Source organism: Mya arenaria, chromosome 2 (assembly GCF_026914265.1).
Source record: "Mya arenaria isolate MELC-2E11 chromosome 2, ASM2691426v1".
NCBI classification, from domain to species: domain Eukaryota; kingdom Metazoa; phylum Mollusca; class Bivalvia; order Myida; family Myidae; genus Mya; species Mya arenaria.
This window is the reverse complement of record NC_069123.1, coordinates 23,069,361-23,090,733: the sequence shown is the minus strand read 5'-3', so window position 1 is coordinate 23,090,733 and position 21,373 is coordinate 23,069,361. Positions and strand designations below refer to the sequence as shown.

The 21,373-nt window shown below is 34.9% G+C and overlaps 1 protein-coding gene across 1 annotated transcript; it reads right to left on the bottom strand.

Annotated features, from left to right (window-relative positions):
- Nucleotides 1-532: 532 nt before the first annotated feature.
- On the bottom strand, nucleotides 533-19,648 carry LOC128211596 (transmembrane 9 superfamily member 3-like). The gene is made up of 15 exons (XM_052916579.1): nucleotides 19,453-19,648; nucleotides 17,571-17,766; nucleotides 17,242-17,364; nucleotides 16,669-16,826; nucleotides 13,698-13,775; nucleotides 13,037-13,168; nucleotides 12,303-12,469; nucleotides 11,699-11,793; nucleotides 10,861-10,991; nucleotides 8,807-8,946; nucleotides 6,701-6,769; nucleotides 5,726-5,872; nucleotides 4,812-4,895; nucleotides 4,068-4,144; nucleotides 533-3,649 (listed from the first exon to the last, which is right to left on the bottom strand). The coding sequence occupies exons 1-15, from the start codon at nucleotides 19,531-19,533 to the stop codon at nucleotides 3,582-3,584; spliced, it is 1,746 nt and encodes a 581-aa protein (XP_052772539.1). The 5' UTR covers nucleotides 19,534-19,648; the 3' UTR covers nucleotides 533-3,581.
- Nucleotides 19,649-21,373: the final 1,725 nt, after the last annotated feature.

Here is a 21,373-nt window from a genome sequence, read left to right as displayed (position 1 = left end):
GACGAAGGACACAGGGCGATCACAATAGCTCACCTTGAGCACTTCGTGCTCAGGTAAGCTAAAAAGGGCACCATCTATTTAAGGGCATCCCAGTAAGGTGCCATTCTATTAGCGAGACAGTTTAGGAGATGTCGTTACAATTGTCGACAGACGGACAGAAGCCAGAGAATGGGGGATGAGAAGTGCTTAGGTGAGCTTACTAACCTATAGCTGAAATTAGGCTGTAATGGACAGACAGGTTCGGACGAAGGGACAATGTTATTACGATAAAATTCTTATCCGGGCCAAACGAATGTGGAATTTTATCAAGCGATCTCCTTTTTTACTGGACAATACAGATCATATACTGACCTTAATCTTTTTAAGAGACAGATACTGCTTAAGTTTCATAAAGATTGGCTAAATTTGTGTCTTGTAGAGAGTAATATAATTTGAAACATGAAATTATTTAAATCTTTTTTTAATATCATCAACAACGTGAAATGAAGGATTCATATTTACTCCCGAAAGTTTCAAATGTACAAACAAATCAAAGATTTTATATTTTATTTAAATTACCTTCATAAGATCTCCTCTTCAATTCATTTACTTGGCAATACAATAACAGTATACATTCAATATAGTCAAGTATAACAATCTAAAACAGTTGAAGGGGGAAATGTACATAGGGACACACATTACAATACCATGCTAAAATACCCTCGAAAGCAAACTATTAAATTGAAACCATTTTCATCTCATCATGACAGGCAAATGAGCGATACTGGAATTCACGATTGAAAAGCACATGCATTTCTACTGTACATATGAACTGCTAGACATTTCAACATAAATGTGATAGTTTAAGTTAGAAACATCAATACAATGGCTGAATAAGATGCTTTCCTGATCATCTTCAATAGGAAACGATGCCTCCCCTTGTGGAACATCGTCAAGCATATCACAATTGTACGAAATAACGAATATAATTTTTTGCACCATAAACTAGAACTTGATTGGACCCACGGTAAGAAAAGCTATAAATAAAAGATAATACCAAGGCCTAAATGTATGTGCTAGGTCTGCATGGTACGGTTACTCCTTTGCACAAAGAGCAAATCTGACAGTTTTTAAGTGACACCAAGAATTTACAACCATTGTGTGTAACAAATTCCTCTACAGTTTGAGTAAACATTTATAAATGTGACATCGTCAGCAAAAATGATTTCTATGGAGGAAACAGTGGCAATTTCATTTAATATTGCGGAGGCAATAACAAGCTCTTTTAGAAGATTTCTCTAATTCAGTTTAACACAGTTATATAACTGTAGTAAAAATTAATCCAATCGCTTGGTAAAATTTCATTTTTTGTTGTCAACATGATAACCTCCACAGGATTTATTTTAACAATACGATGTGGCTAATACATGTCCACTAACTTTTGACACTTCCATGCAGAAACAAATGTTTAAAACATCCGAATTATTTCCTTCAATGGCAAAGTGAACTTTCATAAAATTGCATATGAATTTACAAAATGGGTGGAATGTTTTATCTAGTATGAATTCACATTTAGACATGAAATGAAGTGGTTTATTAATATGAACAACCGCACACTAATGCACAGTAACCATCTATTACAGGAATAATTCGTACACATGGTAGATTAGGAAAGAAGTATCTTAAAGAAGAACAGTCTTTGCAGTAAATCATGATTGTTATCTTACCCATAGCCCAAGGACAAATCCCCCATCCCACAGAAAACCTCCATCTATATTGGCAAAGAGAAACAAACCCCCATCCCCATGCTTTTTCTTTTTATTGTGTTGTTTCTAAAACGGAATATGGTAAAAACGTTTTTTTTATATATTATACACCTTGGAGGAGGTGGGGATGGGGGGGAGGCTTTTAAATCCCCCTACGCAAAGAAGAGTTTTGGAAATCTCTAGCATAGTCCAAGTGTTTTGATCTCTAAAAAAAACTAGAGAAATACATATTGATGGATGAACATTTTGGACTTTTTTAAAGCTACATAATTTTTTTAAAATCATTTCCCAACTATATATAAATTGCCTATGACCTCTTAATATTTACATACATATGTAGCAGCTGCTGCACTGTATATGAATTACAGTTCTCAGTGCAAGACTGTCATAGCTCTATATAAATACTGAAGGTGATAACTATGTCATGCCCTAGGCTTTCAATTAATCAAATTATCAAGTTCAGCTGCTATCTAAAAGCTGCTTTCTTATATTTACAATTCATTAATTAATGAGTGGCTAAAAATAAGGCCCAACTGATGGCCTTTTGGTTACTTTTTGTAATGGCCAGGTCAGCTGCTCTTTGTATTACAAACCAATCCAGGACTAACGTATTTAGTAAATAAATCCTTATGATATCTGTAGTTCAAAAAATAAAAATGTATGTGTTTCATAATATATTCCTCACCAAAAATCCAAATTCTTAAATTTTTTGTTCGAGCAAAATTAATTCAGGTCAGAGGCAGGGCTAGGGGCTAAATTCTTCTGTTGAAGTTGGCATGAGTCGTGTTTCCATTCCAATGTGATTCTCAGTATTTTTTATGCAAATGCCAAGCAAAAAAAATATTCTAAGCTAATGTATATGAAGTCTGGAATTGGAAGCTCTCAAGCCTGATGACCATCATGCCCTGTAATAAATTCAATAGTTATCCTTTTCTTTTGAAAGAGAGCATCTACAGTCCATTCATTCATAAGTTAACAGTGGACAAAGCTCTACAATACATTTAGTCGGAGTAATTGGACCGGTTGAACATGTATGCATTAATGTACCATAGTGCATCTAAAGATCTTGAACGGTTTCTGAGTTATAATAGTTAAAGACTTTACCACACCACCGACAATGCGAAGGCACAATCAAAGACTTTTCTGTCTAATATCAGACAGGACAAGAAAAATGTGTTAAAATTCACACACCCAAGACTAGTTTACCCCGTCTTTAAAAGCAAATATGTGACACAATGTGCAAAAACCACGCCACAGGTTATAATAATATTAATGTGAGAAATCATCTAGTCTTTTTTTCTCAACATGCTGATTTTTTAAGTACATCATAAAAAAATGTCAGACTTAAAAACACCTGGATTTCCTGTTACATCTTTTTTGCAGACTGCATCACATATGAATTAACAGATATACAATAAATCTTCAATAATCAAAGGAAACAAAAATATATTAATTAAACAAAACCAAAGTGCCATAAACTCTGCCAGAAACAGCAACACAGGATAGGGCATTGTGAGTCTGAATTCTATTTTATCCCTACACTTCATACAACCTTCCCTCAAAGAACTTCATTCAGCTGATGATGTTATTTTCTTAAATCATTCCCCATTCACTTGTAGTGAATGTACAAGTTTTCTACACTTTAAGCCTTCACACACTTAATAAAAGCTGATCTAGTCACACTGCTTGGCAATGTCACAACTAGCTGGGCATCTTGCAAAACCTCCATCACCAGATTTGGCGCATTTTCATGTCTATAAATATTTAACACCAAATTTTGCCTCGCTTCTTCTGGACAGTTTGCTATCACATAACTGATTATGTCATTGTGATGTTTTAGTCTATTTTCACAGTTGAGTAGATTTTTCTTACAAATGAACTGGTGCCTTGGTAACCAAGAGTTCCTGGAATGTATAACATTTTAATAAAAAATAGTTTCAAAGGTACATTTAACAACAAAACAACTTTTTTAAATTCAGAGTGGATCTTCAAGTTCAATATTTTGTTCGTTTTCTTCAATATCAAATACTTGATTCATGTGAAATTATCACTCAATTAAAATATATTCTAATTTCATGTTCTTAAACATTCTGGAAGTTCTGACCTTATTATTCCTTCTATTACTAATATTTTTTTGTCCCAATACAACAGTAAAATTAGTGAAATGTAACCTTACAGTAGCACACAAGGGTATACTAAATAGGTTTTCAGAAAACAAAATGGCTGACCAATGTAGATTGTCTTACAGCAAAGTACCTTTTATTAGGTTTTGAATCAGTTAAGAGATCAAGTTCTTCTGGTGTAAGGAAAGTAAAAACTTACCACACATAAGGCCCAGAGCAAGACTGAAGAGCCACATGTAGCCGAAGTAAAACATCGTTTGGAAGAAGCCGTACATTCTGTAACAGAAATAAGCAGGGTTAATGTGTGACTGAATATTAAAAGAAAAAGTGGAACACATGTATTACAATCCTCACTATAATGAACATGATCATTATAGATATGCGATACATGCTTGAATGACGGAAGCTTGACTTTTTCACGTGTGTGGAAATTATTTTTTTTGCTGTTTATTGATCATGAATATTATAAATAAACTTTGTAATTCATTGAAATGACATCAAACACCAGTAAGTTTGTTGCCTTTTTTTTTTATCTTAAAGACGAGGATTATAACACCAAGACCAGTAATAAGTAATTAACCAGTCGCCAGTTGTTAATCAAAGAAAGTGTTGACCAATAAAAAAATTTTTTTTTGTAAATTAACAAAAGCATATCATAGATGAATAATCAAACTGATTAACTAGACTATCTCACCATACAATTTCAACAAATCACAGTCACTGTCGTCATAGAAATTAAGATTGTAAACTATTCTTAAGTAAAGAACCAAAATAGGTTATTAGCCTGACTCTATATATCTCTTAAGAAAACAAATTTTACAAGCCATAAAAACATTTTCTACGTTTTGACCTTTAGGCTAGTGACTGTTTAAATTGCTTTGGTGATTCAAATTATCACTGTGGTTCACTTATTGCAGTGAACTCACACTAAAGCAATACTTACTTCGTTTTAAAGAAGAAATAGTAGAAACTATAGATATAGACATATCCAGCTGTGGAGGCTGCCGAAAGGAAACTGGTCCACTGCCTGAAACACAAATAGACAAACATTAAATGATTGTGTCTCTATACTCCAGATAATTTTAGAAATGCCGGCAGCCAAATTAATCCTGCAGGACATTTTCACCATTTGCTCGGTTTTGTGCGAAGGTAAAATATGTTTGGAATAATCTTGAAATAATCTTCAATGAAATTCTACAATTCAAGGTCAATTTGACAAGGATATATCTCATTCCTCATTATTGGACTTGATTTTCACCTCACACACCTAGCAATCTGCTTCAATACAAGATGTGGCCATTGATGTGGGCAGCCTACAAACTAGGTATAGGAAATCAATGATCAACTATCAGCCTACATGGATTAAATTCACCATTGAAGCAGATGTCACTGCTTTAGAACAACAATGAAACATACCTAAAAGATAATGATTCTGAAATCTTATATTACATGTCTTATCTAATTTTAATCATGTTGATTCTAAAACATGGGTGATATACTAAGGGCTATTCCAGTAAAAGATACCACCCACGGGGGGAAGGCGATTATTTCAATAGTATATGGGTGGGTGTCTTTTTTTACTGATTTGGTAATTTGGACCCCAAAATGGTAAAATTGCTTAAAAAGTGCCTTTCCACCTGGGGTTATATGTTCAAATGGAATAGCCCTAATGTAAGAGATAGACAGACACAGCAATAGGTCAACTGTCTGCTCCATGGTCATTAATCTTAATCAGACAGTATCAGTATCTTCTAAAAACATTTCAAGAAGATAGATGGAGAACACAGATTGATAAATTCTCAAAAAATATTGTGCGTAATGATATATGATATAAGAAAATGAGGGCATGTGACTTACCATCTGTAGTCCTCGGCGTTGAGCAGGAAGTACGTACAGACGATGGTCACACAGACAGTGACCACAGCCAGGATGAGAAACACCAACAGCATGAAGCCGTATACATAGTAGATCTTGTACGCCCAAAACGACGTGAAGATGAAATACCTGAAACACGCAAAATATGACCATGAAGTCATACACATAGATCTTGTACGCCCAGAACGACGTGAAGATGAAATACCTGAAACACGCAAAATATGACCATGAAGTCATACACATAGATCTTGTACGCCCAGAACGACGTGAAGATGAAATACCTGAAACACGCAAAATATGACCATGAAGTCATACACATAGATCTTGTACGCCCAGAACGACGTGAAGATGAAATACCTGAAACACGCAAAATATAACCATGAAGTCATACACATAGATCTTGTACGCCCAGAACGACGTGAAGATGAAATACCTGAAACACGCAAAATATGACCATGAAGTCATACACATAGATCTTGTACGCCCAGAACGACGTGAAGATGAAATACCTGAAACACGCAAAATATGACCATGAAGTCATAAACATAGATCTTGTACGCCCAGAAGGACGTGAAGATGAAATACCTGAAACACGCAAAATATGACCATGAAGTCATACACATAGATCTTGTACGCCCAGAACGACGTGAAGATGAAATACCTGAAACACGCAAAATATGACCATGAAGTCATACACATAGATCTTGTACGCCCAGAACGATGTAGAGATGAAATACCTGAAACACGGTAAATATAACCATGTCATACACAGAGTAGATCTTGTACGCCCAGAACGTCCTAAAGATAAAATAAAATTGTAATGAATTGTGTACTATCAATGATTTACAATGAAACTAGGTCTGTATCAATCACTATCATGTTGTCACAGCAAGACTTCCATCTGTTGGTATTGCATGAAACTTTCAAATCATAAACTGATACAAATGTAATACTTACATTTCAATAAATATAGATCCAAATGGCAAGATTCCACCAAGAACTATTATCACACTTGGCTCCATAAACCTGAAATGAAATAAACAATAAATCATAAATATCTTTTAATCCTCTAACATGCAGAATAATATTCATGGCACCCCCCCCTCCCACAACTTTCACTCAGCTTTTTTCAATTATGTACTCCCATTCAGAATTAAAAATCACTTTAAATGAACCTTAACATTCCATCCATGTAGATATATGTTAAAAACAATTTATGATAATTTTGGAGCTGTCTTCTGTGTACAGAACAATTTATATTTAACAAACTCAGTGCTCCAGCCAGGATTTGAAAAGGGCAGGGTGGAGTTTTGAAAATGGCAAGCTACATGAGTCGTATAGGGGCAATTGGGGGGGGGGGGCTCCCCCTATAATTTTTTTGTTTTCATACTCAATTCAAATCATTTTCCATGATTTTTAGACTTAAACAAGATGTTATTTTTTTCTCTCAAAATTTAGAAGGGTGTGTTTGAATATCAAAATTAAAATTTGTCTCTTTGTCTGTGGTAGTATGATTGTACTTGTCTGGAGTCTTCTTAAGTGCAATGTCACACCTAAAAATCATATAAAATGAAGAGAAAAAACAAAGACAGTTGAACAATTGAAGCAATCAAATAAATAAATACAAAAAAAATATGTAGGGGACGAATGTTAGTTTGGTATGATCGGGATTGAGTACGAATGTTACATTCAGCCTGGCTGTTATTTAATTGTCTTTGGTAAAATAATGTTTAATATGCTGAAGTTTTATATTAAAATGACAATACAATTCACTGCCCTTGCTAAAAAAATCACTCATAAAACATAGTACATTGATAAAAAAGCTCCGAAATTCGTAGACAGGTAAACGCTACATAAAGCATCAACATATTTTTGTGGGTTACAAAGAAATTTTCATCATGAATAATTTACAAATTAAATTTGAAAACATTTACTGAAAAATTGATGTATTTGATTGTGTTAGCACCACCTTTCTCATGTTTACAAATCGGCAATGACCGTCTGCTTCAAATCAACAATGTTTAAAACGGCGAATCTTGTCTTTACAATACAGTTAACAATTATTTTAAAATATTTAATTGTGCTTGACACCATTTTTCACCATCTCTTTGCATTTTCTATTACATTTTACGAACTTGCATAATTGAATGAACGATTTCTCAAAGTATATTCTGATTGGCTGACATTCAATAGCTCCGCCTCTTGCTGATGTTTCCGTATTTGACTCTTCCTAATGATTGGATTATAAGATGGCTGATTATGAATACACAGATCGTCTGCTCACTACACGAATACACAATTAGCTGTCATATCACTTGGACAAATCACATGGGAAGATGAAAGGGCGGTACGGCATATTTTAAGCAGTCAATGGGGGCATGGTGACACCTAGCGGGAACACTATTATCATAAGTATTACGTAATTTGTCTCAATTATGACAGCGGATTAAGGGCTGCCGATCTTTCATAATGGTTTCATTAGTAAAAAGGGCACTTATGGGATAATTGGCGCTATTAGAGCATTTGTGAAAAGGGCACTACTCAAAAAGAGGGCAGGGCGGTAAGAAAAGGGGCACGGGCGCTGCGCCTTTGAAAAGCAGGCTAGCTGGAGCACTGAAACTGTTTAGTATTTAATTGTTATCAAGTATAACTTATGATTGATATATAGCTTTTAATAATTCTTTATCAGATCATCACTTTAACTATGCACTGTTCAGACATTTAACATCTTCATAACATGTTCCGAAGCTAGTTGAAGGGAAACCAGAAAACATTAAAAATGTATCATTATTATAAAAGTGTTTTTGAATTGAAGCGGCTATTGCAGTATCGCCAAAGAGAAAGAACTAAAGCGAGATCTCGTTTCCGGCGAGAATATAATCTCGTCGACAACGATGACAAGCAAAATTATACGAATGCCTTAGAAACTGCATCATGTTGCTATGTAGAAAGGACTTTTTCTTAGAAAATAATTTGAATTATGTTTTTTGCAAACATAATTGCTATGATTATGAATATTAATAATAAATCAGGACTTGAGCTATATTTTACAGAAAATGTTACCATTTTTTCTCTGGTATGGGCCTGGGTACAGCGTTAACCCTGCAGGGGTAGTCCGGCTGGCCGGCCAGGTTCCGACCTAACACTGTGCCAACCAGGTTCAGTGGAAGTATCACAAATATGCAGATACATGTCACTGCCACCTGAAAAAGATTGTGAGAACTGTTTTGTTGATATTTGCACTGTAAATTCTCAAGCAATTTTGTTTATTATAATTCAGGTATTTAATATAGAAGACCTGGAAGTTGCCATTATATTTTAGTCATTATTATGCCAAATGTTGAATATTTCTGTCTACAAAATGGCTTTATTCAATAGTCCGGTCTACAAAAAAGCTATTTAAAAAAAATATGACAAGAAATTTGCAAAGGCAATTTTCAAGATACATAACAAGGCATTGAAATAAATATGAAAATGTCACTCGATGGACCATTAAACATTTTATTGTCAACAAACAAGAGCACAGCTTTGAAAAATAAGACGAGCTAATAATAGCACATAGAAAAGCACATAGTAAAGGTCATGTTAATGGTGCAGAAATCCATTACAAATTTGAAGCCATAAGTCACATATGCAATGACTGAATGAACCGTGGCATCAATAAATGACTGAATGTACCATAGTGCCGTAGGTAACATGAATGGACATACCATGGTGTCATAGGGTAAATGACTGAATGTACCATAGTGCCGTAGGTAACATGAATGGACGTACCGTGGTGTCATAGGGTAAATGACTGAATGTACCATAGTGCCGTAGGTAACATGAATGGACGTACCGTGGTGTCATAGGGAAAATGACTGAATGTACCATAGTGCCGTAGGTAACATGAATGGACGTACCGTGGTGTCATAGGGAAAATGACTGAATGTACCATAGTGCCGTAGGTAACATGAATGGACGTACCGTGGTGTCATAGGGTAAATGACTGAATGTACCATAGTGTAGTAGGTAACAAGAATGGATGTACCGTGGTGTCATAGGGTAAATGACTGAATGTACCATAGTGTAGTAGTTAACATGAATGGACGTACCGTGGTGTCATAGGGTAAATGACTGAATGTACCATAGTGTAGTAGGTAACATGAATGGACGTACCGTGGTGTCATAGGGTAAATGACTGAATGTACCATAGTGTAGTAGGTAACATGAATGGACGTACCGTGGTGTCATAGGGAAAATGACTGAATGTACCATAGTGCCGTAGGTAACATGAATGGACGTACCGTGGTGTCATAGGGAAAATGACTGAATGTACCATAGTGCCGTAGGTAACAAGAATGGACGTACCGTGGTGTCATAGGGAAAATGACTGAATGTACCATAGTGTAGTAGGTAACATGAATGGACGTACCGTGGTGTCATAGGGTAAATGACTGAATGTACCATAGTGTAGTAGTTAACATGAATGGACGTACCGTGGTGTCATAGGGTAAATGACTGAATGTACCATAGTGTCGTAGGTAACATGAATGGACGTACCGTGGTGTCATAGGGAAAATGACTGAATGTACCATAGTGTCGTAGGTAACATGAATGGACGTACCGTGGTGTCATAGGGTAAATGACTGAATGTACCATAGTGTCGTAGGTAACATGAATGGACGTACCGTGGTGTCATAGGGTAAATGACTGAATGTACCATAGTGTAGTAGTTAACATGAATGGACGTACCGTGGTGTCATAGGGTAAATGACTGAATGTACCATAGTGTCGTAGGTAACATGAATGGACGTACCGTGGTGTCATAGGGTAAATGACTGAATGTACCATAGTGTCGTAGGTAACATGAATGGACGTACCGTGGTGTCATAGGGAAAATGACTGAATGTACCATAGTGTCGTAGGTAACATGAATGGACGTACCGTGGTGTCATAGGGTAAATGACTGAATGTACCATAGTGTCGTAGGTAACATGAATGGACGTACCGTGGTGTCATAGGGTAAATGACTGAATGTACCATAGTGTAGTAGGTAACATGAATGGACGTACCGTGGTGTCATAGGGTAAATGAATGAAAATACAATAGTGGCATAGGTAAATAACTAAACGTACCATGGTGCCAAAGGGTATAGCCCTGGAAGCGTGGTAGTAAATGGCTATAAAGTTGATGAAGAAGGCTGTCCCACACACCATGCTGGGCAGTAGGAAGGCACTCATCAGCATCTGTTTGATCCACACCTTACCTACGGGCAAAACAAGTAAGGTAAGATTTATTACACACCACAATTTTGAAAAAGCAACATAAGCTCTGAAGAGCTTTTATAGCGACAAATATTTTAGCAGTTTCAAAATCTGACTTCATGTGTCAGACTATGAATAATTTACCAGTGCTGGGAGATAACCTGAACTAATCAATGACATGGCTCCAAGGGAGACTACTACTGTATGATCCAGAGTTTGATATGCTAACCAAGTATAGAATACAGTCAATTATACCAATAAAAACCATGTAATTCAACACTGAAAAATGTCTAAAAAGGGACACTCTTAATTGAAGTATGAACATAGAGATTCTAATAAAAAAAGGTTAAATAAATGTTCTAACAAACTTATGCCACTGATGTCGCAAATGTTGTAGCAATTATTTGTAAAACAATTTTGTTAGTTGTTTTATTCAATCAGTCACACTATGGTGATATTGGTAATAATATTATCCCAGCAAAGGAAATTAGACAACTTTATTTTTATCCTCCATTCCTCCGAATATATCATAGCTGACATAGCGGCCGTCTCATCAGGAATCGGAAGAGTTCGTTTCAGGAGAGAAAGTTCTAATGCATGGTTGAATCCTTGTCTACGTACAAACCTGGGATTCATTCCTTCAATTCCACACATTGAAATGTATATGTCATTATTACACAGTAACTGTAAAGTGTTTCTCAGGACTTACCTCCCATTCTAGCGTACAAGCTGCCCCCAAAGTAACCATTCACTGGTGAAGTGGCTGCATACACGAAAATGGATGTGCTCAATAACGATCCTCTCCTGTAATTCCATCATACACATCAACATAAAGGTTTGCAAATTGATAACTACCAAGATACGTGTAAATGTATTTCATAGTCAGTTAAAGTACATTCAAGTACTTGAAAATAGCACAATTCATATTTTAATTTTAATACATCAGGGCTTGCTAGTTTTTTTGTCAACAATTAGTGCAAGTTTTATTTTGATGATGATTGACAGATATTGCTCAATGCTTAAAACACAAGACAAATTCAAAACATTACATGTTAATAGTTTTATAAGAATATGCTGAACTTATGAAATACCAATCATGGATTTTACCTGACACAGAACAGCCCAGTCATTGACCCCCATTTCAAACTTACACTGCATCACTAGGACCCCCAAAATAAACATTAAATTGAGCATAAACCACTATATTTGGACCCCAGGAATGATCTGACAGAGACCCCCATTTCCCAACCATGAGGGTCAATATGACCTCCAGGTGAACATATGTAAGAAAAAACTCTGCCAATACAACTTACTCTGTGTACAATTCCCCCATGATGGCAAACAGTATAACGCAGAGTGTGACAGTGGTGATATGGTAGCCTGTTCCTATCAAGGCGGAGAAGAACATAGGCTGGGTCGCAGGTCGGAACACATCCCCATGAACCTGCTTCCATCCATACTCATCTCCAAGATCCTTCTCCTGAAATGGCAAACAATTTTTACTACTGCTGTCAATCTTTATCTCTATTTTATAAGACATTTCAAAGTATTCATTAGCCTTTTCAGCATAATTTGAGACAAACTTGTGGAAACATTGACAGGTCATTATTGCTAAACATACAAAATAGTAATCTGTTCTATTAAATATGATTAAACCGAACTGTTCAACCGGCACAGCCAGACTTAATTAAGACTCATTCATGTTTGATTACTACAATTTTAACACCAGATTTCTGGTGATCTGACTGATATGTGTCAAAGACATATGTTAATATATTTAACAAATTGACATGAATTTGAAGTAAATTTATTTTGTTTGTTCATTAACACATGTCTCTAGTAAAGTGTTGAGATAATCAAATAAAATCAACTGAATACCTGAAATTAGATTAAGACCGCCCTCGAAGGTGCTTACAAAAGAATATATTGAATGAGGGTTATAAAGCGACTTATAAATATCACCATTGGCTAAATGTATGAATATTTAAATCAGGGTGGTTCAGCGTCTGGTCAATTTCAGCACAGCTATCATAGCCCATAATCCTACCATATCATCCATGTCGTCTTCACGGCTGTACCGGGCATAGTCCTTACGGAGGGTTCTCATCAGGATCATGGAGACGAGGCCCACCAGGAATATCACCATCATGAAAGAGTTGAAGATGCTGAACCAATGGATCTAGAGAATAAATAGAGAAGCATTTTAAAGCAAAAATTCGACTCTTTTTAATATCTAGGACGGAAAGTAGGATGTAAAGTAACAGTTGAACACTAATGACCATCTTTTACCACCATCCACAACACACCCTGAGCAGTTTATTGCATTACAAGAAGTATATCACATTTTACAATAGAATGTTTACCCATGATTTAGTCAGACAAAATATGTTGACAGTTTGTTCAATCTTTTTCCTAATTATCCTTAAATGCACATACAATTTCAGATTTGTCAACATAGAGCTGCCATACCCAAAATCAAAACTTATATAATAAAAAGTGTTATAATAAGATAAATTAACAATTACACAGAATGCAGACTGCAAGATGTTTTAGTTCAAAGAGTATGTTATGCCCTATTTTTTCCAAAGAGTACTTATTATAATGTTAAGGGTTTGGGTTTTTCATAATTTGTCTCCATATCTTGAGCTATGGTGGCCAAAGGCTGTCGGGGTCAGACCTATGGGCCTAGCCCTAGCTACATTACTTACCCTGTGTTGGAAGAAGTTTGGGTCGAGGTATTTATCAAATCTGTCCTCAAACTTCACATTAGACTGGTGCCATTTCACCTGTAAAACGATCATTATATCACATTATATTTCTGCAACAGCAAAGCTTTCATAACAAGAGGCACATCAGTGCCTGTGCTCCACTGGCCAAAAGGTTCAAGCAAAGACCACCTAACAAACATTTTCGTCAAGTTTCATAGAAATACAATCATCAATTTTTGAGGAGAAGTTATTTAAAAAAAATTTTTACTTTAATAGCTCTGGCTGCCATGTTGTGCAGTGGACCGAAATGATTTGGGCAATTTGAGTAAAGGAGCACCAAACAAACATTTCTGTCAAGTTTTATCGAAAAAAGGTCATCGGTTTCGACGACAAGTCGTATAAAGTTTTTTTTTATTTTTTAGCTCTGGCAGCCATGGTGTGCAGTGGACTGGAACCATTTAACAAATTTTGGTTAATGACCACCCAAGGAACATTTCTGTCAAGTTTCATCAAAATCTGATCATCGGTTAACATTTAATCTGAATAGATTATGAAGCAAATATCTAACCTGAACAAGAACTGACGAGATAGAATCGACTTGGTGTTTCACTTACACTTTTCGGCCATTTAAGTTACTAAAAATAGCTGTTTCATAAACTTTCAGAATGTCACTTAAACGAAAATTAATGTTCAGTCTATATATACTTTCCTATGTATAAATGTAAGGTTTTTAAATTGATCTTTTTGTGAGAACTTTATGCTTATATGTTTACTCATAAATTATTATTGTTTAAAAATTATTTAAAGATGCTATACGTGAAAAATTAAGACATTATTATTTTTTTTCTATTAAAGGGAGGTAATTCAGTAGTAAAATGTAATCAAAGCTATTAAAGCATGGCATTTCTTTTCTAACCATGTTGATATTATTACAGTCTATTCAAGCAAGATGCCTTTTGTTTTTACATAGTACCCATAGGTTCTGAAAAACAAGGAGCACTATTCCCAACAGAAGGATGTCACTCCCTATCACTGCATGAGCATCATAATAAAGAAATGTTTACTCAGTCTCAGACTGCAAGCTGCTCAATTGAAATAGGTATTTACCTCAAGCATACAGTTTTATAATGTGGCAAAATAGTCGGACTACTAGATTGTCATTCGGACTAGTAAAATATGCCATTATGCTAGTCCAACTGGCTAGTAGGTTAAAATGTTTTTCGTGAAGACTGCGGACGAGAAGTCCTTAAAGGTTTTTCTATTTTTAACTCTCGCAGCCATGTTGTGCAGCGGACCGGAACCATTTGGGCAATTTTGGTTAAAGGGCATCCCGATGAACATTTATGTAAAGTTTCATCAAAATCTGATAATCGGTTTCTGAGAAGATGTAGTTTAACGTTTTTTTCTATTCTTAGCTCTGGTGCCCATGTTGTGCAGCAGACCAGAACTGTTTGGGCTATTTTGGTTAAGGACTACCCAAGTAACATTTCTGTCAAGTTTCATTGCAATACGATCATCGGTTTCTGAGGAGAAGTCGTTTAAAGGTTTTTCTATTTTTACCTCTGGGGGCCATCTTGTGCAGTGGACCGAAACCATTGAAGCAAATTTGATAAAGGACCATCCAAGGAACATTTCTGTTAAGTTTCATCAAAATCTGATCATCGGTTTCTGAGAAGATAATATTTAAAGGTTTTTCTATTTTTTTGCCCTGGCAGCCATGTTGTGCAGCGGACCGGAACCATTTGAGCAATTTTGGTTAAGGACCACCCAAGGAACAAAGTTTCATCAAAATCTGCCTATCCGTTTCAGAGGAGATGTTGTTTAAAGATTTTGCTATTTTTAGCTGTGGCGGCCATATTGTGAAATGGACCAGAACCATTTGAGCAATTTTAATAAAGGACCACCCAAGGAACATTACTGTCAAGTTTCATCAAAATCTGCCGAACCGTTTCAGAGGAGATGTCGTTTAAAGATTTTGCTATTTTTAGCTCTGGCGGCCATATTGTGCAATGGACCGGAACCATTTGAGCAATTTTGGTAAAGGACCACCAAAGGAACATTCCTGTGAAGTTTTGTCAAAATCCGCTTATCAGTTTCAGAGGAGATGTCGTTTAAAGTAAAAGTTTACGCAAGCACGCACGCACTCACGACGGACAATCTGTGACGACATAAGCTCCATGGCCTTCGGCCAGTGGAGCTAATAAGCATAAAAACTTTGACAAACCCTGCTGTATAAAATCCAGAATAAGATCAGTGGTCAACATTACCACTAGTCGAAAGCCCTGCACTGGTAACAGGGCTTTTTCACCCAAAATTGTGAAGAGGCCTAGCCTTTTCAATTTGGGAAATTTAAACGCGTGAAATACTGCAAATTGTGAAATTTAAATGCAAAAACATCTCAAAAATCGGAAATTCCACATATGAGGATTGAAGACACATTTTAAACACAGGTCAAGGTATCCATATGAAACTTGGAACTCGTGTTACAAAAATCAGGCTCATATCTTATATGTGAGTCTACTTCTAGCTGAAAAAGAATAATTTGCTCAAAAAGGATAATTTTTATTTTAAATTATTGAAGTAAGATCTTCCTTTTTGGGAAAAATATCTGGGAATTGTGAAAAAATATCTGGAAATTGGGAAAAACTACCATTTTTCCCAATTGTGAAGTAGCCTTATTTCGGCCCCTAGCAAAGAAGGTGAAAAAGCCCTGGGTAAAATTCTAATTTCGATGACGACAAGATCAAGAACAGATAGCATTTCACTAGTGCTGGAATTGATCCCATTTGAACACATCTTATTCGGAAACAGACTTTGACAACTTATCAATGTTTTATACAACTGGCCGCTGAAAGGTTTCTTGAAGAAAAAAACACCATGTTTCCGAGATCTACTTCCATCATGTGAATGTGCGTGTAATTTTCTTATTTCAATACAATTGTGAAGTTCTTTACTGGAACAACTAACATACCTCATATGAAAATGATATCTCAGCCCCAACCTCTAGCTTGACTTTAGCATCACTGGTGAGGTTAACATCCACTATTTGTTTACTGTTGTAGCCGATGTCGAACTTCTTGTGCGTCCAAACATAGTATTCTTTGTTTTCTCCAATCTCACCAACAATTCCTGGAAGGGGTTTTAGTTCTTTTTAGAAGTTTAATACATATTTTAACATCTGCATTTTTTTATTACCAAATAGATAAAACTGTTTTATATATATAAAAAGTTTATCATGTTTGCATTCTATAATACATCAGTGATTTCTTTCTCTTTTTATCTTAGTCCATTAGATTACTCAACAGTTTTTCCTAGCACCACACTATTCTTTAAAACCACAACTGGGGCCCTCATTTTTAACTTTGGACCCTTGGGCTTATTAACACCAAGACAAAGAAGAACATTCAAGCAGATTAAAAAATGAATCATTATACAAGTACATACCATTTAGTCTAGAATTAATTTCACAATTAGAAAAGTTGGAGCAAAACTGAAAATATTCATGCAATCTATGTCACGGTTTTAGAATAACAGGATAGCTCACCCCATATTGGTAGATCATCAATGTACATCTGGTACCAGTAATGATTTCGGACTGCATACACAAACGCTTGGTACTTTTCTTCTGTCAGTTTAATTTCACAGTACTTTACTTGAGTCTGCTCACCTGCAAATTAAGCAAGTACTTTTCAAAATCATCTAAAATCCTTTACCAGGCACCTTATATTAAGACTTCAAATATCGCACTTGTCAAACGAAAGAAACAGTTAATTGTACTCTAAATGAAACCATTACAAACATTTGTCAGCTTACAATTCATTCAGTACAGATACCTGCAATATTATATTATAAAAAAAAGACAATCATTTATACTTTTAAAGTCGATATCCAGCCCACTGAATTCTAGCTCAGTCCCTTGCAATGCCTCTCCAAGGGTTTCATGGTAATGACTGATGTCTTTCTTAGGCCCTTCACAGAATGGCAGGGAGAAATAGGAGTAGGTCTCCTGTCTGTTGTGGTACGGACCAACTGTATTCATCCATAGCACAACTTCCTCTGCATCCTCATACTGAAATAAGACATTCACCTAGTTGTAGAACTAAGGGATTAAAGTAATAGGGCTGTAACGATTCGTGTGTATCGCGTATCGTTTGATTCATTATTTCGACTTAAGATTTGTATGCTTAAAACACTTTCCAAACATATTTGCATGATCCGGTCAATTTGTTAACTTTCATTTTTAACTGTCGGAACAGCGAAAGTCACTTCAGCCGCATTTTCGCAAACAGCAGGTAGAGCTAGCATAATACGTTACAACTAGTTATCTTACTTATCTGCACCATGTTTATTTTTCAAACTAAAATGAAAAATGAAAATAAAATCATTAAAAAATGTGCAATTTAATTTTCTTTTTTAAATTTGAATTACAAAGATATGAAAAAAGGAATCTGCAAACTAGCTGAAGTGACTTTCGCTGTTTTGACAGTTTTCAGTCGTCTGCAAAGTCAAGATGGGCGGAAGGAAATACTATCGGTAGTAAAGAGAAACAAACACTAGAGAAATGTGCCGGCAAAATATAAGTCCAAAGCTTGGGAGAACTTTGGTTTTGCAGTCAGACAATAAACTAGTTATTTGTAAATTGTGTCTGGTCGAATTAAGATACAATGGAAACACTACAAACATGAACACGCATCTTCGCGTCTTTAAGTCCTACATAATTATTTTTTTATATAAACTATATATATATCGTGAATAGCGTAGTCCGTATCGTGATACGCATCGCATCGTGAGTCGAGGTACGATACACAGCCCTATAAGGTAATGTAAAACATTTGTCTTTGTGTTTTTAGGCTGCAAAACAAACTGTGTGATCATAACAATCTGTTCCATCATGCAGTGGTCGAAATTAACACAAGCCCGCAAGCCCTGTACTGCTAAAATAATGTCGGGGCTTGCTTAAATTCTGAATTTTATACAGCAGGGCTTGTTCAAAAATTTGATAACAAGCAGTATAAGAATTCGGGCCTCTTCATCCAAAAGTCTAATTTAAAGTCTAATTTCGATGACTGATCATGGTTGGACAAAACTTTCCGATTCTCAATCTGCACTGCAATACAGTAAACTCATCGAGTAAGACCCACTTCCCCAAAACAATCCATAGCTAGAGTGTTGGTGTCCCGCAGAAATAAGATTTTTTGAGGAAAATCAGTTGACTGATAATTAATTTTGATTGAATAAAAATGTCAAATGACATTGACAATCAAATATGATGGTAAATTGTTGCCTTTGGTTTTTCTCTTCCAAAAGGTCCAAGTTTGTTGCTTTTGTGTAATCAAGGCTTAAAATGTTACTTCTTTTGTTCTTATTAATTGCCAGATCGAGCAATATTGCTAGATCGGACTGGCCAAATTGGTCAAGTTTCACTGGCCTGTTAAATGCATAAATAAACTTGCAGTGAAACATCCTTTACAAATGGTTCGAGTTCCAAAACTGCAGAACAGTAATGAAATCAATTATAAAAGATGTTACTGTTAGTTACCATTTTTGTTTCAACTGTCAAATTTGACAGATCAAAATATTTCAACATTTAGAACAATAATTTGATAATAAAAATTGGCCTGTTCTTTCAGAAACCATTGAGAGATAACAATTTTTGCCATTTGCTGTAATTTTGATCTATCGTTGATCGTTTAAAGAGACAAACAACGGATATATTTTTTGTTTATTGACGTTGTCAAAATGTTAGTCTACTTACTACGTGATTGTGTTCATCTGCATTTCCCAAGTTTACGAGAAGAAACAGAATGCATATTAAAGTGGAATAATTAAACTTCATCTTGCAGGGCTAATATTGCACTTTCAACGTGTAATCAAGTCGATGGAGACAGATTTCGGATCCCAAAATTTGTGTATTGACACAAAATGGCTTCCTGTTTAGCCACGTCAATCAGGGGAAGTAATTCGGCATTTTGTATTAGTCAAAACGGCATATTCATTTAATAGTATAATATAACCACCACGTATTGTTTCTGTAGATACACACGTTTAACACATCATAACACAATTATTATTTTTTCAATAAAAAAATATCATTTAAATTCAGACTTCACAACCGTTAAGATAACGTCCTAGTTTTATAGAACTATCATAATGTTCGTTACATCATTTTCTTTTTAACTTCAAAAAGTGTTAAGGTTTTAAAGATGTTTTTTTTTCATGAAATCAAGAGGAAATATCACGTCTTTCTCTTATGACTTAAATTATAACTTAACTGTATTGATCCATTAATCGATCTTTATCGTAATAAACTAATAAATAAATAAACAAATGAATGAATGAATGAATGAATGAATGAATGAATGAATGAATGAATGAATGAATGAATGAATAAATAAATAAATAAATAAATAAATAAATAAATAAATAAATAAATAAATAAATAAATAAATAAATAAATAAATAAATAAATAAATATATATATATATATATATATATATATATATATATATATATATATATATATATATATATATATATATAAGTAAATAAATAAATAAATAAATAAATAAATAAATAAATAAATAAATAAATAAATAAATAAATAAATAAATAAATAAATTTATGGCTTGCTTGTTACGAAATAAGTAAAATTGTTTGCAATTAAGTTGTTTACAAAGATGTGGAGTGATATTATTATATTACACACGTGTTATACAGAAACAAACCATAATGATTATATTAAACCAGAGACAAGGTCTGGGTTGTGATAAAATAATACCGGGGGGGGGGGTAATCACAACCGTCAAACCGGTTTACCCCCCCCCCCCCCCAAAAAAAAAACAAAAAAAAAACAACAAAACAACAACAACAAAAAAACAAACAACAACAACAAAAAAACAAAACAACAAAAACACAAAAAACACGTTTATTTTAATAAGGTATTTAAATGGTATACATGTTAACACATATAATGGAATATAACATCGTAAATGCATTTCAACCTTTCATTCAAGAATATGTTTATACATGTTTATAAAGTGGACATACGTACTCACCTGAAAGGCTCGCTTACTAACAAATTTCCCGAACTCGTTCAATATAATTTTGTATAATATGACGACTCATGCCAAATCCTATATGAAAGTAATAATAGTTTGTAATAACTCTGTATTCCCAGAGATTTGATAATGATAAATCTTGTACGCATTGCATAATCGCTCTGATGCACGAGGATGTATTTGCTGATGCTAATCACTGCTGATCAATGCTGTTTAACTATAATAACATTTCCGGCTTCCGACTAATTTTTTTAGAACAATCAAAGTTAATGCATGCTATTAAACCTACAAAGTGTTCAGTATGAGATGTCAAATGGATACCTTTATATAGGACACTGCGCATGCGTGAGCTTCTAAGTAACTCACTTAAAAAATAATTAAATGTCTGATTTGAATTTTGGCGGTTGTTTCGTTACTATATGGGAATTAGGCGTTTTTATAATCTTCTACAAGTTAACAGGTTATTGGTTGTGGAGTCTGGGACCAATAACGCCCAGTAACAAATGTGAATCTGTCTGCGGATCCGATTGGCGGACGCTTTTGTAATCTTCTACAAATTAACAGGTTATTGGTTGTGGAGCTCTGGGACCAATAACTCCCAGTGACAAATGTGAATCT